The sequence below is a fragment of the Bos taurus genome, chromosome 4 (assembly GCF_002263795.3).
Source record: "Bos taurus isolate L1 Dominette 01449 registration number 42190680 breed Hereford chromosome 4, ARS-UCD2.0, whole genome shotgun sequence".
Classification (NCBI taxonomy): Eukaryota; Metazoa; Chordata; class Mammalia; order Artiodactyla; family Bovidae; genus Bos; species Bos taurus.
In genome coordinates this window covers 36376794-36396980 of record NC_037331.1, presented here as the reverse complement: position 1 = coordinate 36396980, position 20187 = coordinate 36376794, and the positions used below count along the sequence as shown (strand labels likewise).

Genomic DNA, 20187 nt, shown 5'->3' with positions numbered 1-20187 from the left:
GCTCAGTGGGAAAGCTGCCTGCTATTGCAGAAGATGTGGGTTTGATCCCTGCATTAGGAAAATCCCTTGGAGAAGGAAAGGGCCACCCATTCCACTATTCTTGCCTGAGAAATCCAATTCACAGAGGAGCCTGGCAGGCTGTAGCCCACGGGGTCACAGAGAATTGGACACGACTTAACAACTGACCAACAGCAATGTGTACAGGAGTGAAATATTCAAGTGACAAGATTAGTTAACTAAGAAATTGTCATTTAATTTCTGTAGATTAGCCTGCTAAAATGAAAAATTCCTACCCTCTTCCCAAGAGAGATACAAAGGTTTTTAATTTTTGAGGCTTAAAAACTTTCTCTATACTCCCAGGGGAAAATTAACAGATTTTGTTTTCAAAATGATATATGAGATTTACTTAGATAGGATAAAAAAGTTGTGAAGACTTTGTACTTCCAGAGAAAAAGGGTAGAGTGAGGCGGCCAGAATCAGTTTAAAAGATGATTTCAGATCTGGAAAGATGAAAGACTATTTTACTAGCAGGATGTGTGCTCTGCTCACACTGAACTCTGGAGGTAGAAGGACCTGAGAGTGAAAACACTCTGTGCCTGCTTTTACAGCGAAGACACTACATGACCTGGAGCCAAGATGCTGAGAAGCCTCAATGGAAGGACTATTGAAAGGGGCACCTTGGTGACTTCCCAATGTACTAGTGCCTAAGAGAGAACAGAGAACAGCAGCATTGCACAGCAGAAGACGCTCAGGTAAGGTCAACTATGAAAGGACAGAAGATCATGGCCAGGTGGAGGGAAGAGAGAGTGAGGGAGTTTGGGACTGGCATGTACACACTGTTGTATTTAAAATGAATAACCAACAAGGACCTACTGTACAGCACAGAGAACTCTGTTCAATGTTATTTAACAACCTAAGGGGAAAAGAAATTTGAAGAAGAATAGATACAGGTATACATATAACTGACTCACTTTGGTGTCCACCTGGAACTATCACAACATTGTTAATCAACTCTACTCTGATATAAAATAAAAACCTAAAGAAAAAAAAGAAGATCATGGCCAATTCTGAACCACTCAAGACCAGCCACTGAGCAAAGGGAGAGGGTCTCCCATGCCTTTTGTCTCAATCTGTGTTCTAGTGATTGGCATTTCATTTTTCATAATTCTCAACCATGATGCTGAGAATTTCTAAACCATTATATAGAAAAATAATCATTTGGTTTAACTTTTCTTGTATTTGTTATGGATACACATACATATGGACTGTATATAAACGCAGTGATTTGTGTAGCACTTCATCAATACATAATTCCGCAAGTACAAGGGATTATTCTGACTAAAATTCCATAATAACACTTTCTGCATTTTCTGTTGCAAAATACCACAAATCTACAACTTTTCTCTAATATATTATGAATGGTGCCAAGATTTTACTAGCCTGTTTTGTTTTGAAACTAAGTTTTTTTCTTAAATGAGTCAGAGATACATCCTGAACAATAAAAGGACTAAGCAAATTAAAATGTATGCAGTATGTGACTTGAGATTTAAAGTTATATGGCACATAACAGGAATACACAGTAAAGGGAACAATTTAATAGCTGAGGTTCATCATATAGATGATATGGATGTCTTGATATTAAAAACAAATATGATTTATAGGATAACAATTGCTCTTTTCAAAGGCTTCCCAGGTGGCACTAGTGGTAAATAATCTTCCTGTCAGTACAGGAGACAAAAGATATGGGTTCGATCCCTACGTTAGGAAGATCCCCTGGAGGAGGGCATGGTATTCACTTCAGTATTCTTGCCTGGAGAATCCCATGGACAGAGGAGCCTGGCAGGCTACAGTCCATAGGGTCTCAAAGAGCTGGACACAACTTAACAACTGAACAAAAACGTGACTGAAGTGACTTAGCACCCATGCTCTTTTCAAAACTTGTTGGTGGATTGATTATACAAATAATAGAGCAAAACAGAAAAAAAAATAGGAATTAACTAGGAGAACAAGAAGAAACCTGCCTCCTAACCCAGTATATTTTATAATTTCAAGAAACTATAGTCATGGTGTTTTCTATACTGTGTTTTCAAACACAACATTTTTTTACCCCACTGGCTAAAGACAAGTTTATCTCATATACTTTATAGACAAATCTCAAAGGAGAGATGGATAGGCCCAAATGACCACTGTGACCACCACGGAAAAGTCTTTCAAGGATGTGCACTTGTCCGTCTTGCTATCATTTTCAGTCAAACATTGGCAAACACCTGTTAACTCCTTGACATTCCTGGCTTGACATGCTGCAGCTTTAAGTTCCCCTTGTTAAAGGACAAACTTGTTTCCATATCACATTTGAATTAATATGTATAAAACTTTATTATTACATACTATATAAAATATATTGCTTTCCTAAAAAACAACACCCCCAAATACTTTTAGATAGTGGTAATTATCACTTTTCTCTACCTCTGTGTTCTCAAAAACTTCTTGATTTTTAAGGTCCACCTTCCTTATGCCTTATTTTACAAAACTCCCTGAAGCTTTTAGCTAGGTGTGATACCACCTTTCTCTGAAGTCCCATTATACTCACTTTAATCCAAGAATCTAGTTATTCATGAAGAAATCTGTTCCATGCCTCACATGGTTTTCTGTGTTTGTCTTACATATAAAATACAAGTAAGAAATGTTTATTATTTATATTAACATTTTGGTAAATAATTGAAGTTTTCACAGTTAATAAAAACCTGCTGCTGCTGCTAAGTCGCTTCAGTCGTGTCTGACTCTGTGTGACCCCATAGATGGCAGCCCACCAGGCTCCCCCGTCCCTGGGATTCTCCAGGCAAGAACACTGGAGTGGGTTGCCATTTCCTTCTCCAATGCAGGAAAGTGAAAAGTGAAAGTGAAGTCACTCAATCATGTACGATTCTTCAGGACCCCATGGACTGCAGCCCACCAGGGTCCTCTGTCCATGGGATTTTCCAGGCAAGAGTATTGGAGTGGGTTGCCATGAAAACTTACATTCATTTAAACTGATTCTTAAAGGATGATTACAACAGAGCAGAGTTCATTCTCTTGACATTTCAAGTTTGAAGATAGAAATTTAAATTTCTGCACATATTATAAAGACTCATAAGTGCTTGTAAAGTTTTGATTTGATGTCAGGCATAAAGAACTTTGTTTTGGCTTTCCCCAAATATAGTCCTGAAGGATCTGGACTAGGACTCAATCATTTTTAAACATGAATAATTATGATTGTATGTAACAGCACTCTGGGTAGTCATATTATTTCCTTTCCTATTGATATGTCTACCTTGTCACAAGACTAACATATTTTTAAGACTGTAAAGTCAAGCACTGTACATTATTGTATACTCTAGGTCTCAATTATAGACGTTCAAGTGGACTAAGGAAGTTCAGTTCAGTTCAGTTGCTCAGTCATGTCCGATTCTTTGCGACACCATGAATCACAGCACGCCAGGCCTCCCTGTCCATCACCAACTCCCGGAGTTCACTCAAACTCATGTCCATTGAGTCAGTGATGCCATCCAGCCATCTCATCCTCTGTCGTCCCCTTCTCCTCCTGCCCCCAATCCCTCCCAGCATCAGAGTCTTTTCCAATGAGTCAAATCTTCGCATGAGGTGGCCAAAGTATTGGAATTTCAGCTTCAGCATTAGTCCTTCCAATGAACACCCAGGACTGATCTCCTTTAGGATGGACTGGTTGGATCTCCTTGCAGTCCAAGGGACTCTCGAGAGTCTTCTCCAACACCACAGTTCAAAAGCATCAATTCTTTGGCTCTCAGCTTTCTTCACAGTCCAACTTTCACATCCATACGTGACCACTGGAAAAACCATAGCCTTGACTAGATGGACCTTTTTTGGCAAAATAATATCTCTGCTTTTCAATAGGCTGTCTAGGTTGGTCATAACTTTCCTTCCAAGGAGTAAGCATCTTTTAATTTCAGCTGCAATCACCATCTGCAGTGATTTTGGAGCCCCCCAAAATAAAGTCTGACACTGTTTCCACTGTTTCCCTATCTATCTGCCATGAAGTGATGGGACCAGATGCCATGATCTTATTTTTCTGAATGTTGAGCTTTAAGCCAACTTTTTCACTCTCCTCTTTCACTTTCATCAACAGGCTTTTCAGTTCCTCTTCATTTTCTGCCATAAAGGTGGTGTCATCTGCATATCTGAGGTTATTGATATTTCTCCCGGCAATCTTGGTTCCAGCTTGTGCTTCTTCCAGCCCAGCGTTTCTCATGATGTACTCTGCATATAAGTTAAATAAGCAGGGTGGCAATATACAGCCTTGACATACTCCTTTTCCTATTTGGAACCAGTCTGTTGTTCCATGTCCAGTTCTAACTGTTGACTAAGGAAAGTAGCCTACTATTCTCTCTCATGCTGTCAATTATATAAGATTGGGATCTTAAACAATTGACTCAACATACATTTTGTACATTCACACTTCAACAAAGACTCCTGTGGCTCTTTCCTTTCATGTCTACTCTTGTGGGCAGGAGGTGCTTGGGAGCAAGGGCTGGGGGTGGAAGTTGGCAGTGGTCTCAGGCTACAGAACACAAAGCCAGAGGCTGAGTTGGAGATGAAAAGCAAGGGGCAATGAGTAACTGCAGCTCTGGCTGAGTGGAATCAAGGATAAGAGGACACTTATAAGGAAGACTCTGCAACACTAATCTTAGCAAACTGTCAAGAGCAAAGCCAGGATTGTCCCAAAAGTATGGATGGTGAAATATAGTCAGTTTAAACTTTTAAATGATTATATTTTCAACTTTGTTTGGTAGGACTGGTTTGTTCTACACAAAGTTTCAGACACAGTGAGAGTTATAATGAGACATTTTATCTTTGACCACTTTTGGTTTTAGAATCACCTCACTCACTTTGTTTACTAGCTGTGTATACTGAGAAACAATAATAAGGAAAAAGACGTATTTGTTGAAACAAATGAAATAATTTTCCTCCTAGAATGGTCAAAGATGCATGTATTATTAAATACTATCTATCTCCTACTTGCAGGAAAACAAAGATTGCCCTAGACACTTTCTGATTTAGTGCTGAAATAAGCTTGGCTAATTGTGCTCAGTTGCTACGGTTGTGTCTGACTCTACAACCCTATGGACTGTAGCCTGCCAGCCTCCTCTGTCTATAGGATTCTCCAGGCAAGAATACTGGAGGAGGTTCCCATGCACTTCTCCAGCAGTCTTCCTGATGCTTGGCTCAGGGGAGACGTTGTTTATGGAGATACCACTGTTCTTTGTTGGAGAAGACAATGGCAACCCACTCCAGTATTCTTGCCTGGAAAATCCTATGGACAGAGGAACCTGGTGGGCTGTAGTCCATGGGGTCGCAAAGAGTCAGACATGACTGAGTGACTTCACTTTCACTTTTCACTTTCATCCATTGGAGAAAGAAATGGCAACCCACTCCAGTGTTCTTGCCTGGAGAATCCCAGGGACAGCGGAGCCTGGTGGGCTGCTGTCCATGGGGTCGCAGAGTCGGACAGGACTGAAGCAACTTAGCAGCAGCAGCAGCAGCAGCAGCAACAGCAGCAGCTGCTCTTTGTGCACATCTGAATGCCTCCTCTGATATCCTCCTATTCTAGTATCTGGCACTGAATTTACTTTCTCTACCATGTTACAATTACAATTCACTTATAATGAATTATGTATTAAAATTCTTAAATTTTGTACTCATTTATAAACAGGTATATTTTGTGTTTAGAAACAAGGTATACATGATGAAGAACAAGTTCATTCAATGAGTGACTGTGCCAGTGTTTGAGACTATAATGATAAACAATCTGCCTGTGAGAAATTCTCAAACTGACACGACAAAGATGATCCACATAAGTAGTTTTACGGACTAAAGAACTCACTGGACATTTTCAATAGAACTAAGCTTCATTTAGCTTGCTGATGAAGACTCAAGGGGGTGATGTTATATTTTATCCAAAGACATGTTTATGATTGTGGCGACAAATTAAGTTACTGTAAAGGTTTGGTCAACATTGTTTGTCATGCCATATCTCTTCAAGCAAAGGAAACCTGGAAATGTAGGTTTAATGACTCATTCAGGGGATGACAAAACTCCCTAAATTTGTGGTTCCTTTCAGTTTTACTCTAAGCTTGTGTTAAATACTAAGACCAATTCATTCTTCATATGTATCAACAGAATTTTATTTTTGCTTATCTTCATTCCCTAATTCAAGTATAAATTGTATATCCTCTTATCCTTGGTTTGACAGAGTCCAGCTTTGTTACTGTTTGGAAATAGTGGGCAATTTCTCTATTTATACTGATGTTTATGTCTTGGCAATAGAAGAGATAGTAACTGGAGACATTTAGACTTATTTGGGTCAGAGAGAATTTATTGATTCTTTGGTATGTTTAATTATGATAATAATTTAAAACAACCTACAAATCTAGAGGAGTCATTCTTTTAAAATATACTGATTATAATTTTCTAAACATTATTTTACTTTCTCAACTAGCTACTCTCCAATTGTAAATGATGGCAATAGTGGGCCACAGGCAGGCAGGCTCATTGCTGATAAGCCCATTTTATAATTCCGGCTTAAAATAATTATATATATGTATACACACATATACACACACACACATATATTATGTATATCCACAGGACACTGCCCTTTCATTATTCTGATTGTTCATACCACTACTTCACTTATGATTGTTTATACTTTACAGATCAATTTCACATGTAAATTCTCATTTAAGTTATATTACATTATTTATTTATTTATTGGTTATAAAAATTTACTTTTTGAGGGTTAGAATGGCTCAGCTGGTAAAGAATCTGCCTGCAATGTGGGAGACCTGGGTTTGATCCCTGGGTTGGGAAGATCTCCTGGAGAAGGGAAAGGCTACCCACTACAGTATTCTGGCCTAGAGAATTCCATGGACTGTATAATCCATGGAGTCACAAAGAGTCGGACACAACTGAGTGGCTTTCAGTTACTCACTCACTCATGTACCAACAAATGCAAACAGCACATCAAACTCTGTAGCAAATCCTGTTTTAACTAATGCTTCTACTTTGTGCATGCTTGACTCTTACTCCAGTTTTTCCAAGTTTGGCTTCCCCACATTACTCTGTGTGTACTAGTCTCAGCAGCCTGCCCATTCTCCAAACTAAATGAAAGAACTGTCACAAATTGCTAGTGCCACCTATTAGCAGAAGCACAGAACTGCAAAGCATGGTAATTCCTTTAAATAGCACCTTAGAAGTCTTGATGGGTAAAATTCATCCCAAGACTCACTGATTCTAATTTATGTTTACAACTGCTGGCCTTTTTAAAATAAGCTTTCATGGCATGAATTAAACTTAGATATGTCATATATTTTGGAGATTTTACTTACATCTTTGCATTAATGGATCATTTTATCATAGTTTTTTTTTTTTTAATGATGAAGTACAATGTCTTCGTCAATTAATATATGTCTCTGTGATATAATATCATGGCTTTACAAATGAACATTGCTAGATAAATATTAATTAAAATTTTACTTCATTACTGGAAGACTGGAACATGCTCAAATATAAATTTCATTTAAAATAGCCTGATTTTAGATCTTACAACTCATCAAAAAGATATAAAGGTGTGTATGATATTATGATTTTGGTAACTCTGATACATAGGTGTGTAGCTGAAGTTTAAATGAGAATAATCAGGATAAGAAATTAAGCCACAAAATTTTTTACAGCTGACTTTAATTTTTTGATAACTTTATGTTATCAAAGATCACATCTGAAATACAATTATATACTCACACTAAACATAAATGGATTATGCTCTGTAACCAACAGTTTAACTTTTATTTTGTTACTGGGAACATATGCAATTGTATGAATTGATTCAAATTAAATTTATTCCTGACAAATCTTTCAGTAGCATTCATTCTTAAATATAGAATTTAAATATAATTGACTGAAAATCACAACATATTTTTAAATCATGTGTGACTGATGTATGTTAATTAGAAATAAGAGAAAAATCAGTTATAGTTATATCTATACTTCTATCTAGTTACCTAAATATTTAGGTACTTCATATCACTGACGATAATTGAGTTTAGGAAATATAGTTTATATAAAAAGAAACAACCTAAAAGAGTTAGAATTGGAGAATTCATCTCTTCAGTATTCAGGTTTCCTTAAGTTATTAAAGACTGCCTCTCATCATCAGAAGTTGGTGGGTTAGTCTTACATGGGATGGATTTGTGGGCTCATTCATTTTCTTACTTGCTAAAGTTACACTGAATCTGGTTGGTGCTATAAACAGGGAAGCCTCAACTTGAGACTTTCACTAGCTCTCATATGACCTGATCAACACTGAATCACAAGATGTGAGACTGAGCATGTTATTTTGATTTTTTATCATTCTGCATGGATATACTTGTTGAGTAGATAAATAAAAAGTTCAACTTTTCCATGTGCTTACATTGAAGATGTCAGAATCAAAAGATGATTTGTACAGATAATAGAATTTGAGAAGAAAAGACCATGCTAAATGAGAATCAGCAAAAAAGAAACCTGATGCCAAATATGCAGTGACTATTGGAGAAAAGGTATTGCAAAGAATTTATAACATCTTTGCTCTGTGAAAATATTTATATATTACCCTTACTTTTCATAGACACATTCCATTTTATCTCTGAGGAGATTTCCAATACAAGGCAAATTCCATCTTATATTATTATTCGAATACTTGAGATCTTTCTGAAAGGTTTTCCTGAAACTCAAAATGTTCATGCCCACTAAAATACATATACATTTAATTTAATGTGTGACTGTCTTTTAAACCAATATAAATTTTATTTATAAAGCATTTTATTACAACTTACCAAGATTGCTTTTATTAACACTAAAATATTAATATAAATTTTGCCCTGAATATCTATTTATCTATTTGCCCTGAATATATATATATATATCTATGCATATATGTTTGTGCTTTGTTAGTAGTAATCAAAATCTCTGAAAAGTCAACAAGTTTAATTAGTAAATCATTATTCATACTAACTAAATTTTGAAGTGGTCATAATGTATTGAATAATGGCAAATAAAAAATGCTTTGCAAATTGATTCATAATGTTTAGTTTAACATCATCATATATCTGAAATAGATGTTTGAGAATTTTGACTTATCTAATAACCCCTTTCTTACAATAATTATACAATTTGACTGTGAAAAGAAACTTTTACAAAATATGAGAAGAAAGTCTCTGAAAAATCTACTATTTATTTAAGTACTATTTATTAAGTCTTTTATTGAAGGTAAAGTTAAAGAAACTGATTTAATCTTTGGAGTCACATGATCACCATCATATTCAGACTGGCATATGTCTTTGATTTCTACTAAAACTCAAGCACACAATGTCCTGGAAAAGCTCATTGCATTGAGTGATGGAACATTTGTCATTTGTTTAAAACCCCAAACCTAATTTCTTTGCGTATGATTTCCATAGGTTTTTCTGAAGTCTTCATTGTACCACACACTCCAAAAGGAAAAGTTTATGATATTCTGGTATTTCATGGGAAAAGTGAAATTTCAGTAGTTTTGTAGGGGAAATAAACAGTTATGCATTGATTTTAAAAATAAAAGTTTTAACATTTAGCTATGTTCTATGAATTTAAGGAAGGGAAAACTATCTCTGATCGAGTGTTTCTTGAGGATAATTTGTATGTGACTGCTGAGATTTATAGAGTTCTCACATTTGCTTCCCCCACAAGGATTCTAAATCAGATTGGTTCAGAGGAAAAGTGAGCATACCCCATTTTTCTAATATTATCACTTCTCCACATGGTCCTGAAAACATCTATTCTATTACTTTTCCCTAGAAAATAAAGAGGTACCTTATTAGATATGTGTATACGTCTACTACAAAGTCTACTTCTTGTTTTTTACTTCTTTTTCTCTCTCACTTAACATATCAAATCTCTTTTATCTCCTATCAGACAAGATGACAAGTAGAAAGTAAGCACAGTGATTGCCTGAAACTTTTTGTCTTGGCAACCTGAGCAGTGAGAGAGTTAACTTAATGGTGGATCTTTGAAAACAAGTGACCATGGGAAATTAGAGTTGGCAGGGATTTAACTCTTCATGAATCATGCTAGAATATTTTTAAGGGCAAAGCAGTGAATGTTTTAACCATGTTTGACATCTAATTAAGGAGGAAAAAGAAGGAACTAAAAAAAAAAATCTCTATTATAGTTTAGTAACAAAGTACTGACAATTGGTTACCAGACAGTTGCTTTGACAAAACAAGTCTACATATAGAGAAAAAAGGTAATGATGTATCAATAAAATGATAGAAGAAAATTGCTTGGGCAATCCCTTTTATTCTTTTTGCTGTTCACTTCACAGCTTGTTTTACCAAATTGTCAAGCTCTAGGTACATCAATAGATTGTTATATAGTTGTAAGGCAGCTTTTGGTTTAAAGGCAAGCAGAATAAGTCTAATGGATACCATTACTAAGAAGAGCTCATAAACACAGTGTCAGATGTACACGTCTTGTCAATATATACAGTTCACTTCATTTAGACAAGTTTAAAGCACTTGTGTATAACAAAAGACTATTGTAATGAAATGCTATCTTCTAATATGTGGAAAAACTGGTGCCTCTTCCATTAATGGAGAGTAATCCATTAACATGGAAATAAAATTATTGCAAAATAAATAAACATAATTCTCAATTTTATAATTTATTTAGCACTTAGACAAGTATCTTAAAGTACAGTAGATTTTAAAAAGGCATGTCATATCTAAAACTTATTCCAAAATTATAGCATATACTTATTTACACCTTCAGGAACTAAACTTGTATGTAAAACTCACTCATAAGAAATATAAACTTGGAGAAACTGGACCACCAACCTAAGAATTACTGGATGGACTACTCTCAGAGGATAAAAATAGAAAGCAAAAACTGACAAAAACAGAGATTTCATAATATCATATACTAGGTAAATAATTTAAAGACAGCTACTATATAAAGATATACCTGGGATTTAATTAAATATTTAATGCTTACTATTTGGTTATTTTTAAAAATCTTATATAAATACAATTGCAATTTTGCTTGCTAATGTTCAAAATTCATTCTCATTTTAAAAACCAAAAAATTATACCAAAATATAGTCTCCAATTCAATGTATTTTATTTATGTAATAAATCTAAATAAACACATTAATAGGTGTTTAATTTTCTAATCCAAAAGTGTGAAAATTACATCTGTCTTTCTTATTTGTGGTCCTCACTCACCCTAGAGTATTCAGAAAGAGATGTTCCCCATCATGTGAAAATTAAAGAATATATTTTCTGGCATCAGGTAATGTACAGCAGACAAACATCTCTACAGAGAGGTTCAATAATTTTCTTTCATATTACAGGCTAAAAACAGAATATAATTGAAGCTTCTCACTGCCCCACCCCCAATTGTAGAAATTTGAGAATCATAAGAAAGCAACACCTTAGGGAGTAAAACTGCTTGAGTTAAAACAGTTTAATCTTCAATTCCATTTTAATAATATCTCACTATATAAATATTTTCTTCCATTAAATTTATATACATCATGTTAGAATTTACATTAGCATGATTTTACACATCTGTCTATAAAATCTATCTAAACAACTGTAGAACAAATATTTTCTTTAAAATCCTCATTAAAAAACAAGCATATACATTAAAATGTAGCCAGACCAACCATGTGATAAGGCTTTTTATTCCCCCTCTTAAATTTAGACTTTGTTTTGAAAAGAAGTTCACACAACTAGCTGTACGACTAGAAAGTAGTATCTCTTCAGTTCTCACTCAAGTACATGAGTCAAATAACATTATATTTCAAAGGTTTTAGCTCTACACCAATTAGCCAAATACACAGTCTTTTGTACAATCATAACACTGTAGAAAAACTAGTCTGTTCTTTCCAGTTTATATTCTCTTGGCAAACCATGATCTACTGCTTATGTTAAGCATCTGATTGTCAGATTTGAACAAACTGAATATTCATGACAACAATTAACCATTTACTGTCTAAAACTAAGAAAATATAATTTATCATAACAATTATTGTATGTGAGGCATTCACATCTACAAAGAGACCATTGTTGCAACAGTGGTTTTAAAAAATACTTTAACAGGAGTAGAGTGAGAAAAATTAACAGGATATATGATCACATATACAGATCTGTATTTACCAGGCATTCAGCTCTTTTCTGCAAATGTGATTAAATGCTCTTTGTTTGCATTTAAATTGTCATATATCCAACAGAAGGCATGATTTTATAAAGAAAAAAAAGTGTTTCAATCATCTCCAAAAGACCCACACAATCACAAAGGTTTCTCAGGTTAAACTCAAGGTTTTAAGGTTTAGGTTGGGAGGGAGTTCAAGGAATAAAAAGGCAGGGGGCAGCGGGGCATTAGAAAGCTAGCCAAATAAAAGGAAAAGAAAAACTTACCTTTGTAGGATAATTTCAGTCTTGGCACATTGTTTTTCCCATTTTGATAGTTTGCTCTTGCTGTAAGTAATACTCCCCAGAAAAGACAGACAATCCTAGCGAACCAGCCCATGCTGCAGACGCTGTGGGTCCTATGCTGCTTCAGTCTCCCGTCCTGTATTGTGCGGCCAGAGAAGTTCAAACAATCTGGAAACTGGAGGTAACAGGTGATTTAGGTCAGTTTCATTCATAAATGCAGACAATCAAGACCTCCAGGCAACACGAACACCTCTTCTTCTGTAACAGTCACTGAAGCACAGAAACTTCAAACCCTCAAAAAAAAAAAAAAAAAAAAATCGAGCCAGGCACCGGATAATGAGGCACAACTGTTGTGTGGAAAAAAAAAAAAAAAACAAGGGCTGCTGCAGTGGTGCTTAAGAAGCAGTTCCTTTTATCTAGGTTCTTCTGATAGCTGGCGGACTCTAATCCTGTTCCCTGCTTCATTCGGCTCCGGCTCCGGGGAAGCAGAATGAAAGGGAAACAGAGAGAGAGAGAGAGAAAGAGAGAGAGAGAGAGAGAGGAACCGTGAGCAGCGCGGAGTTTTCCTGTACACATGTAGGGAGAGATGACACAAGATCCCACAGACAGGTTTTCCCAACACTCACTAGACTGGCTGACAATGGGAGAACAGGCAAGCTCAACCCACTCCCCTTCCCTCGTGTCACACAACACATGCAAAAAACATCTCGTAGAGATTAGAGCCGGGAGCAGAACCCTCCGGCGTGCCTGTGAAAGGCATGTAGCTATAAATTTACTTCCCAAGGCAAGCGTTGTTTTATAGCCATTTTTAGGTGCAATTTTGAGAAAACAATCTGAATTCTGCTACCTACATAATTTACAACTCACGCTCATTATATAATTCTGCTTGAACTTGTGTGGTGTATGTGTATATGTATGTTTATGCCTGTATACATATGTAGATATGCATATATATGTCTGTCCTTTTCATCAGTATAACTTTAACCACTGAAGGTTTTAAAGCCTTGTTAGCGATTGTTCCCTTCTCCCAACAAACCCCCTTGGATCAACCACCCCCTCCCCCGCCCCACTGCAATTTCAGGGAAGAAATTCCTAGTAAAGCCCATTTCAACAATCAGTTCGAGACAAATATAGGTCCACTGAGAATTATAAATTACAACAAGGGATTCTCAAAAGGATACTCAGAATTTAAAAACATCTACGGTTTTTCAGCTTCTGGAATGCTCTGGCTAACGTTTTTAATGCATCACATCTCATTAATTAAAGCCACTTCCCTAGTTTTGGTTTAAAGATCAGAGGAGGATGACAAAAGTTCACAAAAGTCCCTGCTGAGTGTCAAGGACCAACATAAAGAGTATCTCTGTGTCTTCATGAGCTGGTGAAGGGTTACTAAATTTCCTGTGGACACGCATGTATTTCTGCAGTCCTACAAATACCACTAATTCTTTCCTAAATGGGCATGTCTGAGGTGTTTAAATTTCCTTTTCTATTTTTCTTTCAGTTTTTCTCAGAGCTGATATCTATATAGGATTGTGTGTGTGTGTGTGTGTAGGAAGGATGCATAAAAATCAAAGAATTTTCCCTTTATATTCCCCAACTCTCTCTACTTTGCACCCTCCCCCCACCCCAGGTACAACACACAGGTTAGAAATACAGAGGAGAGGACGGTTCCAATAATATGGAAATTACTTGGCTGAAAGGAGAAGGTGAGTTTGCAATTAAAAACATGAACACTCATTGAAAGTGGTTTAGTATTCATATGTTAAAAAAAAAAAAATGACCTGAGCATTGCCACTACAGCTTTCATTACTTAATGTCTACAGACCAATAGAGAAAGAGCAGCTCTCTCTCTGTGCGCAAGTGTGTGTGGGTGTGTGTCTGTGTGTGTGTGTCTGTGTTTGCCTGAGAGTAGGCGGCGGAGGAGGAGGAGAATGAAAAGGATTTAAAGGGGGGAGAATGGGTGAAGGGGAGGAGGAATTCCGTGTCTACTCCATTAGATTGATTCATCAAATAGACCGTATTGTATTTGTCACTTCCCACAAGCCTATTGATCAGTCAGTATTGTTAAGAAAATAAAATCCAAAAATAATGTTGATTTTACTGATTCCCACACTTGTTATCCTGAGCACTTTTCATGCTCCAGGCAATGGATTAAGGCTACAAATGACAAGAGGCTTGTCTGTCTTCCATGGATTACTCTCTATAGACATTCATTCTGTGGAGGAATTCATGTCACTTTGGGATTATTTAGGAGATTGGACTAATGGATTATTCTATCGAAATATCACATATGATTATTTTAAATACTTTAAATAGTTGTGCCGTTTTCACTAATATGTATTTCAAATATTTATTTTTCTCCTGCTCTTGTTACCTCAAGTAGGAGAGCAAGTTTATATTTGTCAAAACTAAACAGGATAAGCAAATTTAGAAATGTATCCATTTCACTTGTGTAATGTCTAATCCTGAAACATTTTGATGTGTTCCAGGAAAAATAAAAGATTGTAGGTAAAATTCAGATAAAAGAGGGTGAGAATTGACTCCACGGAGAAGAAAGACAATCTATATTTTGGACCACAAAATCAGGACAGAATTATTTCATTTTCTAAAATAAATAATTTAAAATTGAAGTCAGAATTGGGTACCATAGACACCCCCATGTTTATATCCAAACACAGGTTTCTTTTTTTAAAAAACTCTAATGTATTTATTTGCATTTGATATTTTTCTTACTCTGAAATTTTTATGATCTTTAGGTCTTTTCAAATGTTTGAAAGTTTAATGAATTCACATTTACTTCTCTGTAGATTTTTTAATTCAAAACATGTAGAATAGGAAGTTCTTTATGTAAGTATAACTGTTCTAGACTGATTACATTATAAAAATAGAAAAGTGTGACCACAGATAGACTTTTTTTTTTAATGTAGAAAGAAAGAAAGAAAAGGAGGGCAGGGAGGAAGGAAGGAATGTACTACGTGCCTGAAAAATATTTACCAAAGTATGTGTTATATTATATTTCTACTGATTTCTCAATTGACATTGGGGATAAATAAAGTTGTTTTCCATGTTTTCCTTATACACCAAACATGTGAGGGATAATCAAGGTTAAACCTATTTCCCAGTTGTACACAGGGTGTGTAAACGCTCAGTCGTGTCTGACTCTGTCACCCTATGGACTGTAGCCCCCAGTCCCAAGACTGTCCTTGGGATTCTCCAGATAAGAATACTGGAGAAGGTTGCCATTTTTGTCTCCAGGGGATCTTCCTGATCTAGGGATTGAACCCTCATCTCCTGCGTTGGCAGGTGTATTCTTTACCACTGTGCCACCTATTTCTCAGTTGAAGTAGGTGCAAAGTTGAGGTGGACTTGGGTGGGTGTTTATCAGAATCTATCAACATCTGCATGCTTGAAATGCGGACTTTGATTCACCTCCTAAGAAACATCACTCCCTACTCTGAGAATATGTGAACTCAGCCCTGACACAGTCAAGCCTGCTGTATTTACCACATTAACCATTGATCTTACTGCATTACTTAAATTTTTAAAAGTCAGAAATAATATATTGACCTTTTAACACTGTATTTTTAAGGTACAAGTGAAAAATCTTATTTTGTTTCTCTTAAAGCAATATCTCTATTTTCAATTATTTTCTAACCCACAATCTACATCATATGCTATAATTAACTCTACTTGCAACTGAGCTCCTAATATCTTCTTAAATTTCAAGTTTTCAGATGTGACTAAGTTCTGCTACAGAGTCAAATTTGAGCAGGTGTTTAATATGGTGATCATGCTGTTGTATACATTTCTGTCAAATAAATCTGTAGTTTTTAATCTCGCCTCACTCCATATTGAGATGGATTACAGAGACTTCCAAGTATAAAACTCTGACAGGCAGTTTTCTGGGTGGTGAGCTTGATTTTCTAGAGAAGCAACTCTTCCAACTTCACTACAGGTTGGTTAACTCTTCTTTCTCAATTAAGATTGGTATAGTCGTAGAAAATACATGTTAAAGCAATTTCCCATAGGAAATGTATTTTTGATCTTTTCGTTTATTAGCTAAAAGCAATGTGTACATTTTAAATGTCTACTTCATATAGTTTATTATTTATTATAAAACACACTGAGATGGTAATAAACATTGTGATTTAATAGCAGAAATTGTTCTAATTTGTGAGATGGTATTTCAAGTGCTTCTCCAGTTTATAGACACCCTGATACTTTCTGTGAGTGGTAGGCAAAAATACTTGCTATATTTGTACGTAAAAGAATATAAGGAGAAACATTGTTCAGATATAATTAAAAGATTGAGTGGAGTAAATGTACTAGAAGTTACAGTGTACATCATTAAACACACCTGTCTCTCCCTGCAATCCCACTCCACCACGGTTAGATCTAGAAACACCCTCAAAATGTGTGCCACCCACAGAACTAGATGCCTCTTTAAGAGAAACTACTGAGTTAAGAATTTCAAAACGCGTTGGATAACCAGCTCTCCTACAAAACAACACCAAGAAGGAAAACAAATACTAAAAAACAAATAAAAATTTCCATAGTCTTCCCAAGATGCTATTCAATTGAGTCAAGGGAAAAAAAAAACCAACAAACTGTATTAGTTTCTATTCAACATCTGCTATTTCCTTTTTTTTGTCTTCAAAGGAATGCTTCATTAGTATATGAGAAAGGCCTATGATCAACAGAATTATAGCAAATGTCAGAGTACAACATTTGCCCTTGCTCTGACATCTCATGCTGGAAATTCATTTTTAATGAGGGTTTTTCTGGTAAGGGAATTTGAATCTCTCTCTCTCTCTCTTTTTTTTTTTTTCTAAAAAAGAAATGTGTGGGTGAAAACATTCTTTAGAAGATCAGAAGACATCTTATTAATTGGGGAAACTAAATAGTTGATGTATTATTCATTCTAGCCAAAAAAAAAAAAATGATAGTTATTTAAGGACTACTGTGGTAGTCGCTGAGAACTGGGGGTGGCAGGTTAAAAGCAATATTTAAGAAATTAAATTAAACTTTTTATAATCTGACCCTTATGAATGCTTTTAGTATAAGCCACATGTGAAAGCATGAGTTGAGAAGAGAGACTGGTAAGAACCAAAGGGAATTCAATCTCAAGGGAAGCATTAACTCCTCCCTTCCCCTCCTACACACCCATGAACACAGATCTCAGTAAAAGAATCGAGTAGTTCCTCCAAACTGAATTTTCAACAGTGTAAGCAAAAAACAGTTTTATGTTTTTTCTTGTGACATCAACGTTAATTATATTTAAGGTAAATAGGGACTTGAGATAAAGGCCCTTTTGTTTTTCCAATGAATTTACATGATAGATGTTAAATCAACTCAGGAATTCAGAAACTGGCCAGTCACATTATTTGTGACTTTAGGTTTAAAAAAAGTTTAAACAATTAAGGGGTATCAGAAATTGCAGGAGGAGGCTCTTTAGTGTTCAGGTAAAACGATAGCTTCTCTTTCCTTGAGGATTTGAATCACAGGGCTAGCAGGCAAGTTTTATTTCACTTGTGTGGGGAACAGAAGAGAGTGACCAAAAAAAAAAAAAAGATGTATAAAATTTTGTTTATGTTTAGTGTCTATGCAGCCAAAAGTGGCTAAAATCTAGTTACAGGAATGGGATTTATCATTTCCACAGTCTCTCTTTTCTTTCAATTTCTTAAATCAATCATATTTTTCAACATTTCAAAATGTTTTGCACATGGGATTTTTCCTTTTTCACCTAGTTAAGGAGCAGAATCACTACAGCTTCTTTATTCGATTATCTGATAAGTGAACGCAGTTTTCCTGAATATTAATATATTGAAATAATACGACACGGAAATACCTGTGTAGGTTTTTGCTATTGTGGTTGTTGTTTTGTTTTGTTTTTAAGTCAGAGTGTCTCCACCTCAACTCAAATGGAACAAGAAAGTTTTCAAGTGAGACAAAAATCCCATTGTTAATACTGATCAGTACAGGGTAGGCAGTGAGGAGGAAAAAAAGAGGCGTCCGTGGAATACAAATGAAATGAGCAGGTTGGCTGTTGAGTGTTGCAGGATATGAAGTTATTAGTTATTTGCTTTCAGCAAAAGCATAGCACACAGCTTCTCACTGAATAAATAAATAAGCAGATCTGTACTAAGCAAACAAAGTGAAGAAACTGCGCAGTATTGTTTAAAGGATTACTTTACATCTGACTCAGGCAAAGTAGATGCATAGTTTCTCTTTGTTACCACTGAAAAGAATGTGGCACCTCAGATTAACTTTACTAAAATCTGTATGTTCTAGGAAGGGAACATTTTTTTCCCTTCCTTTTATTTTAAAAAAAAAATGTTTTTAAAGAGTTTGAAACTGATAAGGATAGGGAAGAGAAATGCTGAAGCCTAGAATTAAAGCTCCTTAAAAGGGTTTATTATAAAGGCAAAACCAAGTGTTTGGAGGATGGTGACTCAAAAACTACAGAGCATTCTGCTTTTCAAGGCACAGATTTCTTCAAATTGCAAGAGTTAGGAAAGACTTCAATTGTTTTCTTCCCTATCTGCATTGTTTCAAGTGTTAAGTATCGTTTGGTCTAGTCTATGCCCTCCATTTTCTTCTTTTGTGATGTGGGGGTGGTGTCAGAATTATATGCCCGGTTTCATTTCACTGTCTTGGATACAGAAGCAGCTGTCACCTTATGGGAGAGATTAGGAAATGCCTTGTTTATTAGTTACCCATTATTATTATTATCTATAAGTTATTTATATAGAACATTCAAGTCTTCCCCATTTTCCTCTGGAAGTATTCAAAGAATAAGTCTCCTTGAAAATCAATTGACAAAAATTCATTTTCTCATTTCTACCACACCAATGAAAAGGGAAAATAACATCAATACGTCCAGCCTTGAATCTTTTTAAGTTACAGATCCAAATTGAAAATGGTTTGACTAGCGGACTTAAATGGCAAATGTGATTACACTCTTGCTTGTTTTTTCAAAGTTGATGTATAACTTTAGTAACTTAAAGCACTTAAATGTCCCTCAAATACCTCAAATATCTAATAGAATATTATAAGACACTCTTTGCAGCATAAAAATAATGTTCACTACACAAAATTTTAACTCTCTTACCTTAAAGTTTAGCAATTAACAGTAATAATTTGCTGATGATACATAAGAAAAAAACCCACTAGTTAATTTTTAAACTTAAAAACTTAACTTAAATTTTTAAACAAGGGTAATTCTCATTGTGTAACTTTGTAGAAATAGCATTTGATGGTTTTTGATAGAATCACATAGTTTGGTAGTCTTGCTTTGACATATTAAATAGTTACTGCCAATTTAATAATGCTGTGAAACCTATTTAAATTTCCTTAAACTAAAATAAAAACACTAAAGAGAAATAATAAAACTAAATTTGAGTGAATCAAGCTAAATGTGGTAATCTATTTCTTAGACTGACAACATGAGTTGTAGGTGTTGCCACTGTGTATAACCCAGCACAGCTAAATTGGTTTTAGAGACACAATTTTAGATACGGATATATATATTCTTTCTTTACTCTCAAATCCAGTCACTTTTGAAACAATTTCAGGTCTCATATTTCTTGCATTGTTTCTTTTATATTTACCCATTTATTCAACAAGATTTTGAGAATTGCCTAGGTGTCAATCATTTTGTCTTGTA

At 35.3% G+C, this 20187-nt stretch overlaps 1 protein-coding gene across 4 annotated transcripts in view; it reads right to left on the bottom strand.

Moving 5' to 3' along the window:
- The window catches only part of SEMA3A (semaphorin 3A), a 554797-nt gene that overhangs the window by 241485 nt on the left and 293125 nt on the right, over nt 1-20187 (bottom strand). For 3 of the 4 annotated variants that reach the window (XM_010804145.4, XM_024990793.2, XM_010804147.4), the window contains one exon: nt 12504-12696. In XM_010804145.4, coding sequence (XP_010802447.1) covers nt 12504-12615 — 112 coding nt within the window. In that variant the 5' untranslated portion in view covers nt 12616-12696. Of the gene's footprint in view, nt 1-12503; nt 13015-20187 lie in introns of those variants that run through there. The other variant, NM_001276701.2, reaches the window with a different exon arrangement.